The sequence below is a fragment of the Hoplias malabaricus genome, chromosome 2, assembly GCF_029633855.1.
Source record: "Hoplias malabaricus isolate fHopMal1 chromosome 2, fHopMal1.hap1, whole genome shotgun sequence".
Classification (NCBI taxonomy): Eukaryota; Metazoa; Chordata; class Actinopteri; order Characiformes; family Erythrinidae; genus Hoplias; species Hoplias malabaricus.
The window spans coordinates 15661390-15676067 of NC_089801.1; the positions used below are offsets into that span (position 1 = coordinate 15661390).

The 14678-nt window shown below is 37.0% G+C and overlaps 1 protein-coding gene across 1 annotated transcript in view; it reads right to left on the reverse strand.

The window, feature by feature from the left end:
• The window catches only part of ptprdb (protein tyrosine phosphatase receptor type Db), a 65996-nt gene that overhangs the window by 21274 nt on the left and 30044 nt on the right, over positions 1 to 14678 (reverse strand). The window contains exons 8-22 of the mRNA XM_066649298.1: positions 14013 to 14594; positions 13115 to 13257; positions 11329 to 11470; positions 9038 to 9343; positions 8423 to 8616; positions 7642 to 7665; positions 7167 to 7284; positions 4254 to 4883; positions 3500 to 3597; positions 3049 to 3305; positions 2541 to 2634; positions 2091 to 2300; positions 1708 to 1868; positions 1259 to 1270; positions 1024 to 1139 (exon numbers count right to left, since the gene is read on the reverse strand). Of these exons, the coding sequence (XP_066505395.1) occupies positions 1024 to 1139; positions 1259 to 1270; positions 1708 to 1868; positions 2091 to 2300; positions 2541 to 2634; positions 3049 to 3305; positions 3500 to 3597; positions 4254 to 4883; positions 7167 to 7284; positions 7642 to 7665; positions 8423 to 8616; positions 9038 to 9343; positions 11329 to 11470; positions 13115 to 13257; positions 14013 to 14594 (3087 nt within the window). The remainder of the gene's footprint in view (positions 1 to 1023; positions 1140 to 1258; positions 1271 to 1707; positions 1869 to 2090; positions 2301 to 2540; positions 2635 to 3048; positions 3306 to 3499; positions 3598 to 4253; positions 4884 to 7166; positions 7285 to 7641; positions 7666 to 8422; positions 8617 to 9037; positions 9344 to 11328; positions 11471 to 13114; positions 13258 to 14012; positions 14595 to 14678) is intronic.

A 14678-nucleotide genomic window follows, 5' to 3' on the forward strand; every position in this document is an offset into this window, starting at 1 on the left:
TAGAATTCTTTCATTATTAGCATTTGAACAAAATTCTGCATTGAACAGAATGAATTAAGCCTCTTTCACACCAATACTGGAATTTGATGTAACTGACTATGAAGAGTTAGAACTGATCATGAGCTGGAGACAAAAGATTAATGTGTTGATCTTACTGCACAAAACAGTACAATTTTCACAAAATTGCTTAGAAAATACATGTGAACTGAAACCAATACCTTACTTTGTAGGTTGAATTATGTGTGAGCTTCATGTTTTTACAGTTGAGTTTTCAGTTTTTGCTTGTGGAAGTCATTTTGTGTATTTCGAAGTGTATTTCACATGATTATAGTCCTTTTAAAGACCTGCTCTCTGAGACAGGTCTTTAAAAACTGTTCATTTGTAAAACTTCTGCTCAAGAACTCCTGCATAGGAAGTCACACAAATTTAACAGGAGATTCATAGAATATGTGAACACATGGATCCTGGCAATTTTTTGTTTAAGGGCTGCAAGTGTGAATTGTGCAAAGCCCAGACATTAGAGATAAAATGTCATTTAGTTCCAAAGTTCTCAGTAAAAAACGGCCTTACATGACAGTAATTAATGATATTTATTTATGAAATGTTAGTGTGTATGAATGGGAATGTATATTTAAGACTAAAGTTATCATGATGGTTTAACTGAGGTTATGCTTAGTGGAAAGTTAGAAAGTAAATTTAGTCAGAATGTTAATATTCAGAGTAACAACCAAAACTAACTTGGTAACCGACGATAACCAGATGGACGCAAACCTATAAAGGAGAGAGCAAAAATGTAATGCTGTTTGTAAGTGGCTGTATATGTGGGTCTTTGAATTTGTGTCACAGAGCAAGAGCAAACGGACACAACAGAATTGGTCAGTTGCTTTGTGCACATTGACAGACTACTCAGCATCATACTGCATACCACTGTGTGTGTATGAGCTTGTGTTTTGTAATGTGTTTGTGCAATGTGTTTTCTAGTTTTGTTTTTGCTACCAGCTTAATGAAGTCTGAGAACATTACCAGGTGTTGGGAAGTTAATTCTGCGGAGCTCCACGGGGTCAGAGGGATGCTGGGAGCTCATAGCTTTACTGCTACTGGGGAAGCTGCACTTCCTGCCCTCTAAGTCTGCCCGCTTCCTGTGACATTGCAGATATACAACAACTATTTTATTCCAGAAATATTTAGTTCCATTCAAGACGATTCAATGCCATGATTTTAAAAGTATTTTTCTGTGACATTTAAAAATACAACCTACCTGTCTGGCTTGCTGTTTTACATCCATTAGAAAGCGGAAAAATAGAAAGATATAAATAAGGCATCAGAGACAGAATCAGTCATGCACTGTGTTCTTAGCACCTTCTTCACTTTTTTTCATAGTTATCTTCTTTTCTTTTCCTTCATAACCCATTTTTTTCTTTTCTGAACTTAATAGTTCTTACCCCCCCAACCCAAACAATAAAAATAAATAAATAAAATAAAGGTTCTGGTTCTGGTAACCAACTATTATTTTCAAATGTTTAGATTTTCAAACTGACATGAGTGAGTAGCTTTCCTGATTTCCGTTTAAGCATTTTGGTTTAAACCAAAGAGGTACAAAAATCTTCCATTGCAGTTCTATAGTATGCACATTGTTTCATTATATTTTTGTTTGAGCCACTTGTGTCTTTCTAATCAGGATATTTTTATTTTTCTTCTTCAAGTTACCTCTTAAAGAGGAGGATGAGGATGACAATGCTGATGATAAAGATGACTGCCAACACTGGTCCAACCACCCAAAGCAGACCTTCCTCCTCATCTACAATTGGCTGTGGCTCAACGTCCGAGAATACCACAGGGTCAGAGAATGGACTGGTTGAGCAGATGGTCTGTCAAACATTAACCAACCAATTGCAAATAAAAATCACAATAGAGTAAAAGACTAAAAGACTGTTGTGAAGGATGATTACAGCAAAACAATACATGTCCTTTTAAAGACGAAGCTGCTCACCTATCTAAATATTCATCAATCACAATAACCTAATCAAAATTACAGCTAAATCAAGGTGAGAGTGAGAGGGAGAGAGACAGAGACAGAGAAAGATACTCACATTCTGTCCTAGTTCCAAGATAGCCAGCACAAAGCAGACATACTCCTGTCCATTTAGCAGCTGTCGGTTCAGGAATGCTCCATACACACGTCCATCGCCCAGCTTAAACTCAGACGGAAGGTTTTGGAAGTGAGCTGTGATATATGGTTTCAGCTCAGCCTGCCTCCTCAGACGTACTGATCGGCCTGTACCATTAATCTCTTTCAACAGCTGATTGGGAGAATAAATTAAAAAGCAAATACATATTATACAGAATTTCTAAAGAAACTGAAGAAGACAAAGAATGAAATTAACAATAAATATGACATCAAATGATCAAACTGCTTTTATTTGAATTTTACTTGAAGATTTATACAAAATATAAAGTCATCATCAAAAGTCATTATTACAACTAACTGGTACTGACAATCAATTATTTGTATGTAGATTTAAAAAAGGAAAACAAAGTACCTCATCCATATTCATTTCATCTGGATCAGTCCAAGGATTCTGGAAGTTTCCTCCTCTTTGCCTTTTTAATGGGACAACAATAATATAGAAACCCCTAACAAATAAAAGAAATAAATTATTATATAAACTGACAGTCATTTTACTAACATCACTGTCCAAATTCTCACTTTAAGGTTTATACCATTAATTTGCTAGTACGGACCATGCCCATAGAGGCTTTTTTTTTTTTAAACAGGAGGCTCGGTGAGTTTGATAATGAAATTTGATATCAGTTTTGTATATAACATTCATATGTATAATAATTTTGACATGTCTACGGTTTAGAACCTCCATTAAACAATAGTGAGTTTCTTACTGAAATCTTCCATTCCACCTTAAATGCATCGGTTATGTTACATTCAGTGAAATTGTATGGTGTAATTTTTTTCTTTTTTTTTCTGGTAAGGGACAAATGGAGTGCTTGTAATAATGGAGTGTTAAAAATGGAGAGTTTCAGAATAAAACTGACCTGACACTAGCTTGGCCCTGTATACTTGGCAGTTGCAGCGTGGCTGTGCTCTGAGTGCTAGTCTTTTCCAGGAGCTGAGGCTTGGAGGGCAGCAAATTTGAAGCAGTCATAGCGTCTGCACGGTGCTGGAGGCCTCCAGTGCCATCAGCTTTGTTGGTTAAGAGGAAGGTGTATAGTGACTGGGGCTTCAGCTTAGGTACTAGCTTCTGTCCACTTCTACCGTCCACCTCTATGGTCTGGCCATCCCCATAAGTGATCTGAAAAGGCATACAGAGTTAATATGACTAAAACTGACAAATAAATCTAATTAAGAAATTTCAGAACTCTTTATCATTTTTTTCTCCTATGTTTAAGCCAAATCTTTACACATATTACAGATAATCTTAATGTAACCCCTATACATCTGAATGCATATATAAGCAAACACATCCATCCACTGTGTAAAACTTACAATAAAAGTTTGGGGTTTATTCTGGGATGTTCTTGGCTCCCAGGCTAGCAGGGCTGAACTCTTCATAGCGACTTTCACACGAAAGTTTACAGCAAACACTGAAACAAAATAATAAAAAAACAAAGCCCTTACACATGTCAACATTCTTCAGTCATATTTTTTTGGCTACAGGAGAAACTACATTATTAATGGCATTAAGAAATGCATTATATGTGGCATATTCACCACCAGCTAATTCTTTGAACATGTGACTGGAAGCTTTGTCCATAATATTCACAGTGTTTATGTTAATGCAGTGATCCAGTACTGTACACTATACAACCTATACTGAAGAGAATAATTTCGTAGTAAGTCATATTATACAGGTAACCATGTAGAAAGAATCTGTTATAAATTGTGAATAAAGCAGAATGGAGGCTTATTTATACTTAAGAAAAAAAAAAACAATAATGACTTTAGTGAGGTATAGTGACTCTATACCTCTATTTCCATAATTAGCTGATGCATATTATTTAGATTCCTCTACATTTCATTGCCTTCACTTTGAAATATGACTTTAGTGAACCTATCCAAACGCAAGTAAACAAATTAAAGAAATAATGAAATACAAAATCACAGAGATTAAAAAGATAAGAAACAGACACACAGACTGAGCAACAGACAGGGTGACAAGACATATAGACTGAACTCCAAAGACATGAAAGGGAAGAGTAAATGCTTTGTGTGTGTGTGTGTGTGTGTGTGTGTGTCCTACCTTCATCAAGTGGCTGTGTTCTAGTGTATAATGGGGGACTATAGGGCCCTGGGCCATCTTCATTTACCACACATACTCTGATCACATACTCAGTATCTGCTTTCAGCCCTGTCAGAACCACAGCTGGTTCCAGCACGTCAGTTTCCATGGCAAAGTCTGTCCCATTACTGTAAGTAAGTGCGTACCACACATGATAACCCTGAACTGGGCCAATATTTTTAGGCTCTTCCCAGCGTAGACTGAGGGACGTAGAGCCTACGGTGTCAGCTGTTATGTTAAGCACAAAACTAAAAGTGTTTGCTGATTCAGAGGTCATATCGAAAATCCCTGTGGTAGTGGACATGATCTCAGGGGTCATCAGAGTAACCTCAGAGGATGGGCCATAACCCCAGGCTCCACGAGCGAAGAGACGGAAAACATAGAGGAATCCAGCACTCAGAGATGTGGCTGTGTAGTTCTGTTCATCTGCCTCAAGTTCTACTGTTATGAAGTAGTCAGAAATGTTCTCAGCCTGCCCATAAGAGAGCTGGTATCCAAGGACTGGTGAGAGGCCAGGAGGGTGCCTTTGCCAACTTAAATGCACAGTGCTGTATGAAACGGCACTGACTGTCAACACCGGCGCATCTGGCACTGTGGAGAAAATACATGGGAAATACTTTAAGAACACTGATATAGTGACATTAGTGAAGTACCTGTATTAAAAAAGAAATACTGCTTTATTATGTTTTGTGTTACATTACACACTGTAAAAAGAAAATAGTTGATCCAACTTAATTGAATTGCTTCAATTGGTAACAAGTAATTCAATTAATTTTATCCAACTTAATTTTTTACGGTTTTTTAAGGTTAACCTTAAAAAATTAAGTTGGATAAACTTAATTGAATTACTTGTTACCAATTGAAGCAATTCAATTAAGTTGGATCAACTATTTTCTTTTTACAGTGAAGTATACCACCATGGGTAATCAAGAGTTTTGGATAACCATAAACATGGTGTTTCTTAACTTTAATCCTGGGGACCCACTGGCCGGTTTCATTACTACTTTTCTATGACTAAACAGCTTACTTTCTGATTATCAAGCGTTTAATAATCTAGATCAGGTGGGTTAGGCAAGTAGCAGGTCAAAATGCAGGTTAACGCTAAACCCCTCTCAAACATGCAAGGTAACCCAAAAGTTTTGTGGACATTACCTGGAAGAGCTGCATGTGTGAATGCAAATGTTTGAATCATTTGTACCAGACATTATCTGGACTTTATCCTGCCAACCCCCAGTATAAAGTTTGGATAACAGAGTGTGCCCATGTGTGAATAGATAATATTCAGAAAACTGGTAGTGAATTCATGTTGTTCCACCTGCACACACTACGCCGGCGCTGCCCCATGCCTAAACCATGCAGAAAATTTCCTGAGATGATACTGAACTGACATGAAATTTCTCAGGTTGTATGCTAGATGTTTGAAAGGTCAAAGAGTTGAAGAGGTTGCCCTTTCACACATCTATGTAGGTTTATATGTGAAAATGGCTTATTACAACACTGCATATGACGTCTTTACATTATAAATATAAAGTAATAACTAGGAACACTGACTTGGATGGCCATGAATCCTGCTCACCTGCATAGTGAGCAATTTATAAACCCATCTAAACAGGCCAACAAACCATTTGGATAATAACAAATTTACACATGCACTGCTCAAAACTACTTTATCCTCAATATGAAATAAAAATGCATTAAATCTGGATAATTATTTCCACTCCCAGGGTTGTTTAAAATCTTCTTTTACAAATACCTTCACTGCCATAAGAAATTTCATAAACATATTCAGTATCTTTATGCAAGGCATATTCACTATTACTGTTAATACAAAGGAGCATAATGTATTTACTGCAGTTTTTTTATTGTTATTTTTAATGCATTTTTTTATATTCATGGTGTAGAATTTCAGTGATCATTAGATTTAACAACTCTTTTATTGCCATTGCACAACGAGACCTTTTCTGTTAGTAGGTGCATATTAATGTTGTGGAAGTAGTTAATGAAGAACAACTTACAATGAAGTATTTATTAATGAATTTGCAAGACCATAACTAAAGTGCAACTTATTCACCTTTTATAAACACTGACATACCCTTAGGAAGTGCTTATTAAGGCTATAGTTCATAGCAAAAATACAATAATGCACCTGCATACCAACCTGGTCACTGTAAATTTATTGCTGGTTCAAAGTGATTTCTGATCAAGAGGACACCCGAATATGTAGTAATCAGACCAAGTCTGGATTTAAATATTTTTAACCAGTTTATATTCTAAGCTCAGCAATGACATGACATTTGAGTTCTACTTGCAACTTATTTTGGACAATAATAAATAAAGAGTTTATACATTTTGTAAAGAATCTTAAAAATACATTATATAAATACATTATATTTTATACATTTATACATGCTTACAACTGATATGCTACTGTAAGTAATTATTGCTTGTTAATAGTTATATTTATAAAGTTTAGTGAATGCTGTTGTAATTATTATTTTGCTATTTGTTTAATAGACACTATTGTCGTCATAATGTAGCATTACTCATATCTTTATTGTAATATTCAACATAGTTTCTAACATATTTTACAATTATGCTGTCCAGCCTTATGTAAATTTATGGTAATATAGGTGACAGTTAATATTAATGATTATAGTATGCAGGTTTGATATTATGTAATTAGGCACACAAGGAAATATAGAAGTACAAACAAATGAAAAAGTAAGGCATTGAACGAAATATGAACTAAAATATTAATTATATATATATATATATATATATATATATATATATATATATATATATATATATAATGAATATATATTGAATTATAGTGAATATGAACTATAAAATATGTATCTGTACTATACATACATGCTGGTTTTGTTCTGATGACAATGGCCTTGCTACGAGCTCCATCTCCTTTGGAGGTGAACGCAGCCACTGCCAAAGAGTACTCAGTGTTTGGCCACAGATCTGAGAGAATTAGTTCCTGAATGTGCACACACATAAAACACACAGATGCCCACAATTGTTTCTTTTGCATGATGTAATTAATAGCAACATTGCCATGAGAACTCCTGAGAACAGTCACAGTGCCTGTGTGCTGTTGTTGCATTTTAAAATTTTAATAATACATACTAGTACCATAAACATAATAAATAAATTGTTTTTATTTTTTGAGCTGGCATATAAATTTAAGCTGAATGAATGCACATTTCAGATTTTATCATAACAATGATAAGTAGGAGTATGGAACATAAGATTTGCAAAATATTTTAAAAAAAATTAATTAATAAATAAAGTATAATGGAGAATATGGTAGTATTAAAGAAGCAAATGTACTCACATACTGAGCTGAATCATTTTGCAGCTAGATTTAAAATAAAAAAGGAGAAATACTTAAGAACCAACCAGGCACCTTTAATTATATATTTGAATCTTGTTATGCAAAAGACTTTTGCTTTACTACTAATTACGCTTATTGTACGCTAATTGTAATTGTAAAAAAAGGCAAGATTTCATTGACATCTCTTTTTCCAAACCGTATTATCATTATCTCTATCACATAAGAAGGCAAATGGAGCAAGAAGAGGCTAATAAAGTTTAATGCTGATCTTATCCAAAAGTTCAAAGTACATTTAACAGCCATTAGCTGGGTAAAGACTCTCTCCAGTTGCAATCACAAATGAACATAAAAAGTGTTTTAAAATAAATATTATATTCACCATGTTTTTTATTGTACACATATTGGTTATAATAAATTTTGCTGTTTCTAAGAGCACTTTATTTAAGAGCTTGAAAAAATTTAGTAATTTCATTTTGCTACTGATTACGTACTGTCACTTTGCTATCTAATTTGATATTATAAGTATAATGTACTGTTTCTGTAATTTGTATCATCTACTTTAACATTTACAATATATGTTATACATGGTCATACACTTTTGAGGTTTTTGGTAATTCAGCTCTGTTCTTTTGATACGGGTGGATACAGAAGGTCAGCCCTATATATTTGAAATTGATTGATTTGTATACTTCAGGGCTGGGGTCAGCTGTGTCATCCTCAGTGTCACTCTATGTATTCTGATGTGTGAATGTTTGCTTGTGGAAAAAGTGTGTTTTTGTACCTGTGAATCTCTCAGCAGTAGCTCCTTGATTCTTGGAGAACCCATTCTCTCCCCAGATGCTCGTCTCATGTATATCACCTGGTATCCACGGATTTTTCCGTGCTGTCGCTCAGTAACGGGAGGTTTCCATGACACTCTAGCAGATGTGGAATTTTGGACCACCACATCAACACCTCTTGGTGGAGCACTGGGCACTGAGGGAGCAGTGTGGGGACACAGGTCATGAGGACATATCACACCTTCCAGGTGACCAAAGGGAAGGTTGAGGAAAGGCAGAGGTCTTGAAATGGGTTCAGGTTCAAAAAACATTTCGTCTTCTTTTTTTTTTTTTTTTACCCCAAAATGATGTAGGAGGATGGAAGAAAAAGGGAAATACAAGCGCATGTTTCTCTGTCTACATGACTTGTGGCAAAAGACAAAAAAAATTAAAAATTACAAAATTTCAGCAGGTTAAAAAAGAGAAATCCACAGAGTGGGGGAAAAACTGCTTCCATTAGAGTAGTATGTCATGCTGCATGTGAAACGTTTAAAGGGAAAACTTAGGATTCAGATGTGTGGTCAAAGGTGAAAGGTTGCTTTGTCACTCAAAGCTGGGGATTTCAGTCCTTGACATACCATCCTCCTGTGTACGGACCAATAAGGGCAGGCTCTCAGGTCCTTGGCCCGTCTCTGTGTGTGCAGCGATGGTCACTGTGTAGAGAGTCCACTTCCGTAAGCCTTCTATCCGATAGCGGAAGCAGTCTGGTGGGATGTTCGTTATGTGCTGCACCTGATGTTTGTCGCGTTCCGTGGCAGCGTATTGGATGGAATAACCTGTTATGATTCCATTACCCCCATCCACGGGGGGTGAGGACCAGGTTATCAACAAGCTGTTGGGGGAGGGGCTTGTGCATGTAACGTCCTGGGGAGGGGGTATGGGTTCTGATTGGACGGTTAGCAGGGTGGCAAGTTTTAATTGTGTTTTGAGGCATTAGTGGTTAGTTTTTTAAAAGTGAGAGCAGGATGATGTAAGGACATGAAATCGGATAAAAGAAAGACAAGAAAGACAAAACGAACAATGAAAAAAATCAGAACACAATGCTTCATGATGCTTGCACAGACATGTCAGTGTGCAATTCAAAAACAGATATTTAACACTGAACACTGAGTTTGTCAAGACTATCAATGGATACATGTCTGTGCATAGTAAACATAAATAGACAAACACATACATTTAACATTAAACTCACCTTTATCACTTTCTGCCTCTCTCCATCTCTTCCAATTGATCTATTCTGCATGTATCTATCAGAATCTCTTATTTCATATTGTAACTGACTTAATCAGCCCAACTTATCACAATCAGCTGCTCCATATATATGTACCATGTGCATTCTTTTTTTTCCTCTAACATGACAAAGCACACAGGAAAGGACATTGTTATGACAGATGCTGCAGAAGGCAAAAGAGGACCCAGAACACTCCCTGGCTACCTACTCTGGAAAACAATTCTGATTGGTTTTCTGTTCTCATCTGAGCCTTCACGCATAACCTTTGTGACTCACTAGCCCTGTGAGGATTTTGACATAAAACACTGATAAAAACGGATGAAAAACTTTCAAAAAGTCTGAATGTGTTCTTAACAAGGGTTATTACTCTGCACTGTTATTATACTGGGTTGTAAGTAAATCAGTTCAGTTAGCCTGTATGACCTAGGGTGATGTGAAAAAGTGAAAGGTTTTGTCTTTTTGACACTTCAGCTATATGGATATTTGATACATTTGGTACCTGTATTTTTTTTTTTTAAACACAAAATTGAGACAAAATTGTACCATTTTCACCTACATGGACCATAACAATTTATTTATACATCATTCCATCTGTTTTCCTGATCCTAAAAAGTGAACAGGACATTTTTCCCCGCACAGTGTTGTACTATGACATGAATAAATTGGTTCACATAACATTAAATGCATTTTCAGGTAGTTTAAAATATAATAAAGACATATCTTCACAACAACCCTATTAAAGGTTAATCACATTAGCCTTGAGGTTTCTCCCTATGTTACATTAGTTTTTGATGGTTTCAATCTTGAACTTTTCCAATTCATGTCATTACCAACAAGACAACTGGTTAATTTTACTGAAATGAGGAAAGTATACAATAAAGCTTCTACAAACCATAACATTTAATTTTCAATTAACGTTTAAATTGAACTACCTCCTGCTCTGCTGATGTCTCTGACAGACATGAGCAACTCTGTCTAGTTTGATTTTAACTTGGGCAGACAGCCAGATCAATATAGAGCTTGAAAGCCCCAAGGAGAGTGTGTCTGGGAATAGTTACAATGAAATTTCAACGATCTGTCTTCAAAGATTAATCTAGCAGGAAAAGACAATCCTCCTCCAAAATTTAGCTTATGCAGTGACCGAAAGACGCTCAAAGAAGTGTTTAAGAAAGCCAGGTGAGAGATTAATACATATATCTGTCTGCTATCAATGTCACTGTACATGTTTCAAGTTTCAAAAAATTCAGGAAGAAAGAGTCGCTCTGGCTCTCAGAAAAAAAAAACAAAGATGCAACAAAGGTTGAAGATGAGATGGCAGGAGAACAAGAGGGCCCTAACAATATACTATACTCATATTATAAGCAACACTATGGGATATTACAGTGAAAACTATATAATCTGCTAAGTGTAATGGTGCTGTTTTCAGATTAGGTTAATGTTCAAATATTCACATATCCAAATGTGTTCAAAAAGACAAATAAATTCATATGTGTACTAGCACTATTAGTTATGTACTGGATGTGGCTGCACACTGGCCACCTTTATTCGTTAGTTGAACAATGCACCACGTAGTTAGACTAAGAGCACATAGACAGTTTAATTTCATTCAAGTCAGGTGTAAAATAAACCTGTACATACGTGTTTGAGGAGTTTGTATGGTGATCTCGCCAGTGAAAGCCCCCACGCCATGTTTACTACGTGCTGCTAACTGGAAAGTGTATGAGGAGAAGGGCTTCAGATTCTTCAGTAGGTAACTGGAGCTTGGCTCAAACGAGATTTTCTGCAGAAGTAAGAGATCAAGGGGAAGATTTAATTAAATATGTGCTATTACTGATAGCTTACCAACACCTTGAACTTGTGGTAGGTTCAGTGTTTTTTTTGTGGAATTCTCTGTAAGTAAAAAACTTTTATTTTATTGCACTAGTATGCTTTTGAAACTAATACAATATTTTTCAGTGCTTTCTTCATATTGCCAGGTATATTGTTACCACATATATACACTGAAATATAGTGACTTTATTGCCCACCCCTAGTTCTGACATTAATACTTTTATACCCAAGGCTTTTGAAGAATTTTTTCCAAATCATTAGTTATTGCCAATTCCAGCCAATTAAATAGGAATAACTTAATCACACAAATTACCACCAACATGGGGGGTGAAGTAAAGCATGTGCTGACTCTTAGACTATGCCAGCCACAAATTCCTTTGAATGTGCTGCCAGTGCAATGCCACATGACAAAGCCCCATGTGCAAGAGAAAAGCGCTAAATGCCCTGATCTGTCACATCAGCTGAAAGACTCCAGTGATGGCTAGCAGAATGGATGAGCAGTATCCATATTGTTCATAACAACATACCAGGGGGGTGCATGTGCACTGTTGGGCTGCGGGCATATCTGTGAGTGTGTGTAGAGTAAAGGCTTGACCACAGCCCAACACTGCACAACAATACGTGTTGATGATAAACACCCGTTTCTAAGAGAGCAAATTTCAGAAATGTTCGAAATTAAGTGAAATTAGACAGACTCTACACAGTTTAGAAGCATAGCTCGCCAGCTAACAGGCACCTGAGGTTCAGCACACCACAGCAGATGGTTTTCCAGTGAACTCCAGCTCAAAACACACATTTAATCCAACTCCATGCTAAACTCACAACTGCAGTCGGCTACTGGGCTTGTTCCCCACCACCCTAGCTCTTTTCCGACTGTGACATCAGTCAGTGAGCTCCCCCAGCAGCCCATCCCTGTGGCTCTCTTAAATGCACATGAATGAACAGAATGAATGAGATACCATCCACATTTTTACATACTGTGTTATACGTTATTACCTTTATATCACCCAACCCTAGCTAGCAGGGCACACAATGTAATAAAAGAAAACGCTAACATCTTAACCACCTAAAGTGCAAAGTCAACTGTGCTCTCTTGCATTACTGACCTAGGATAGATGAGGTACCACAGGGGACTGAACTGAACTCCTTATGACCTTCGGGAATTCACTACAGTAGATATTTTGCAGCATCAAACCAACTAAGCTAGCTTTTGCTCCCCGGGTGTTTCACTGAACCTTGGGTGCCTACTTTTTTCTGGGGTTCACCTGCTGTCCTTCCTTAGACCACTTTTGCTAGGTACTGCCCATTGCATACAATAACTCCTAATAAGTCTAGCTGTTTTGGAAATGTTTTGACTTAGCTGTCTTAGCCATCACAACTGGTCTCTGTCAAAACTGCTCAGATCCTTATGCTTGCCTATTTATCCTCCTGCCAAAACATCAACTTCAAGAATTGTTTATTTACCGCCTAATATAGCTGAGGCCTTGACAGCCAACACAAGATAATCAATGTTTTTCACTTCACCTGTCAGTGCTTTTAGCATGCAGCTAATCTGTGAATATGCTGTATATAAATTAAGATATGTACAGTTTACCTGTTCTGGCTGATCTCCTAGTCTGTATATGAGTTCATATCCAGTGATAGCATCAGTGCCGCTGTGAGCTGGGGGCAACCAGGAGAGCAGAACACTCGTCTCTGACTTCACCTCCGCCTTCAGCTCAGTGGGTTGGGAAGGTACTGTGAAGAACAGAAGGGCAGAAAAATTATCCTACATGCTGAAGGAAAGGCACTGCCTACAATAGATACCACATAATCCATTTAATGTCTTCAGATAAAGCCTGTAACAGCTTAGTATATCCTCTCACAAACCCACACATTCCTCTCAGGCCAGCAGTTCTAACTAAAACAATTTATGTTTTGATGGTTTTGAATATATAAGCATTTTCTGAAACAATGTCAATGTACAATCCAAGACAGTATAAAAAATGTATCTGCTCAATTAAGTACGGAGTTGGAGGAATGATGAATGTAAATGGATTTTGATTTCTATAAATATATAGAATATAAATGTAATAACCACAAAATGTTATAAGCTGGATCCCATACTAAAAAGGTAATAAATTGACAATGTATTATATTTACATTTTTTTATTTTATAACGTAACGGTCTCAAACATACATGCTAAGTAATCTGACAGACAAGCACAAGACTTGTTGTAAAAATGTTTCTCTACAATATAATTAATTTTTTTATTTTGAAAAAAAAAAAAAAAAAAAAGAAAATAGAAAAATATTGCAACCCTTTATTTACAAATTGCACATCCAATGACTCTAAAAAGATTACATCTGGGAACTATTGCGCACAAACAAGATTTTTGTGATACAGGTCATGAGATTATGAGCACTGAAGTGCCACAACCGAGATGAAGAAAAATCTTGCAGGGGATTATCTTCATACCCACACAAACACACAGGCACACATACACACACACCTCCTGTTTTGGCAATGATGTGCAGGTCACTGGAGAGAGGCCCATCTCCTACAGCAGTAAAAGCAAGCACTCTGATGTAGTAGGTCTTGTTTGGCGTCAAATCTTGTACAGTTAAGAAATTCGCCCCACGGACCATCTCTTTCTCCCACTGGTTAACAGGCAACGATGAATCAGATGTGTAATACACCCTGTAGCCCACCACTTGCCCATTTGCCTCCTCTGGTTCCTCCCACTGCACCATTGCTGTGGACACACTTAGCATGCGACCTCTGACCCTGCGTGGTGGGGAGCTAGGAGCTTGCTCGGCTGTCCGAGCCTCCACCGTTGGGCTGGGAGGTCCACGCCCAATTGAATTCACCGCTATTACCCGGAACTGATAATGTGAATAAGGGCTGAGCCCACCAACACTGTAGCGAGTTGTAGCAACGGCATCAATCTCTTTAAATGGGTCACGGGAAGAGGCAGGCCGATGTTGAATTACGTAATACGAAACAGGAAGTGGATTTCCACTGTCCCACATCAGGGTTATACTGGTAGCTGAGCGCTCCATTACAACTGGAGCTCCTGGAGGGTTTGGTAGAGCTGGAGGGAATAGAAAGATATATTGTAACCAGAATGTTTGTGAAGATTTACACCAAGAACATTTTAAAATTGTATTTATTTATT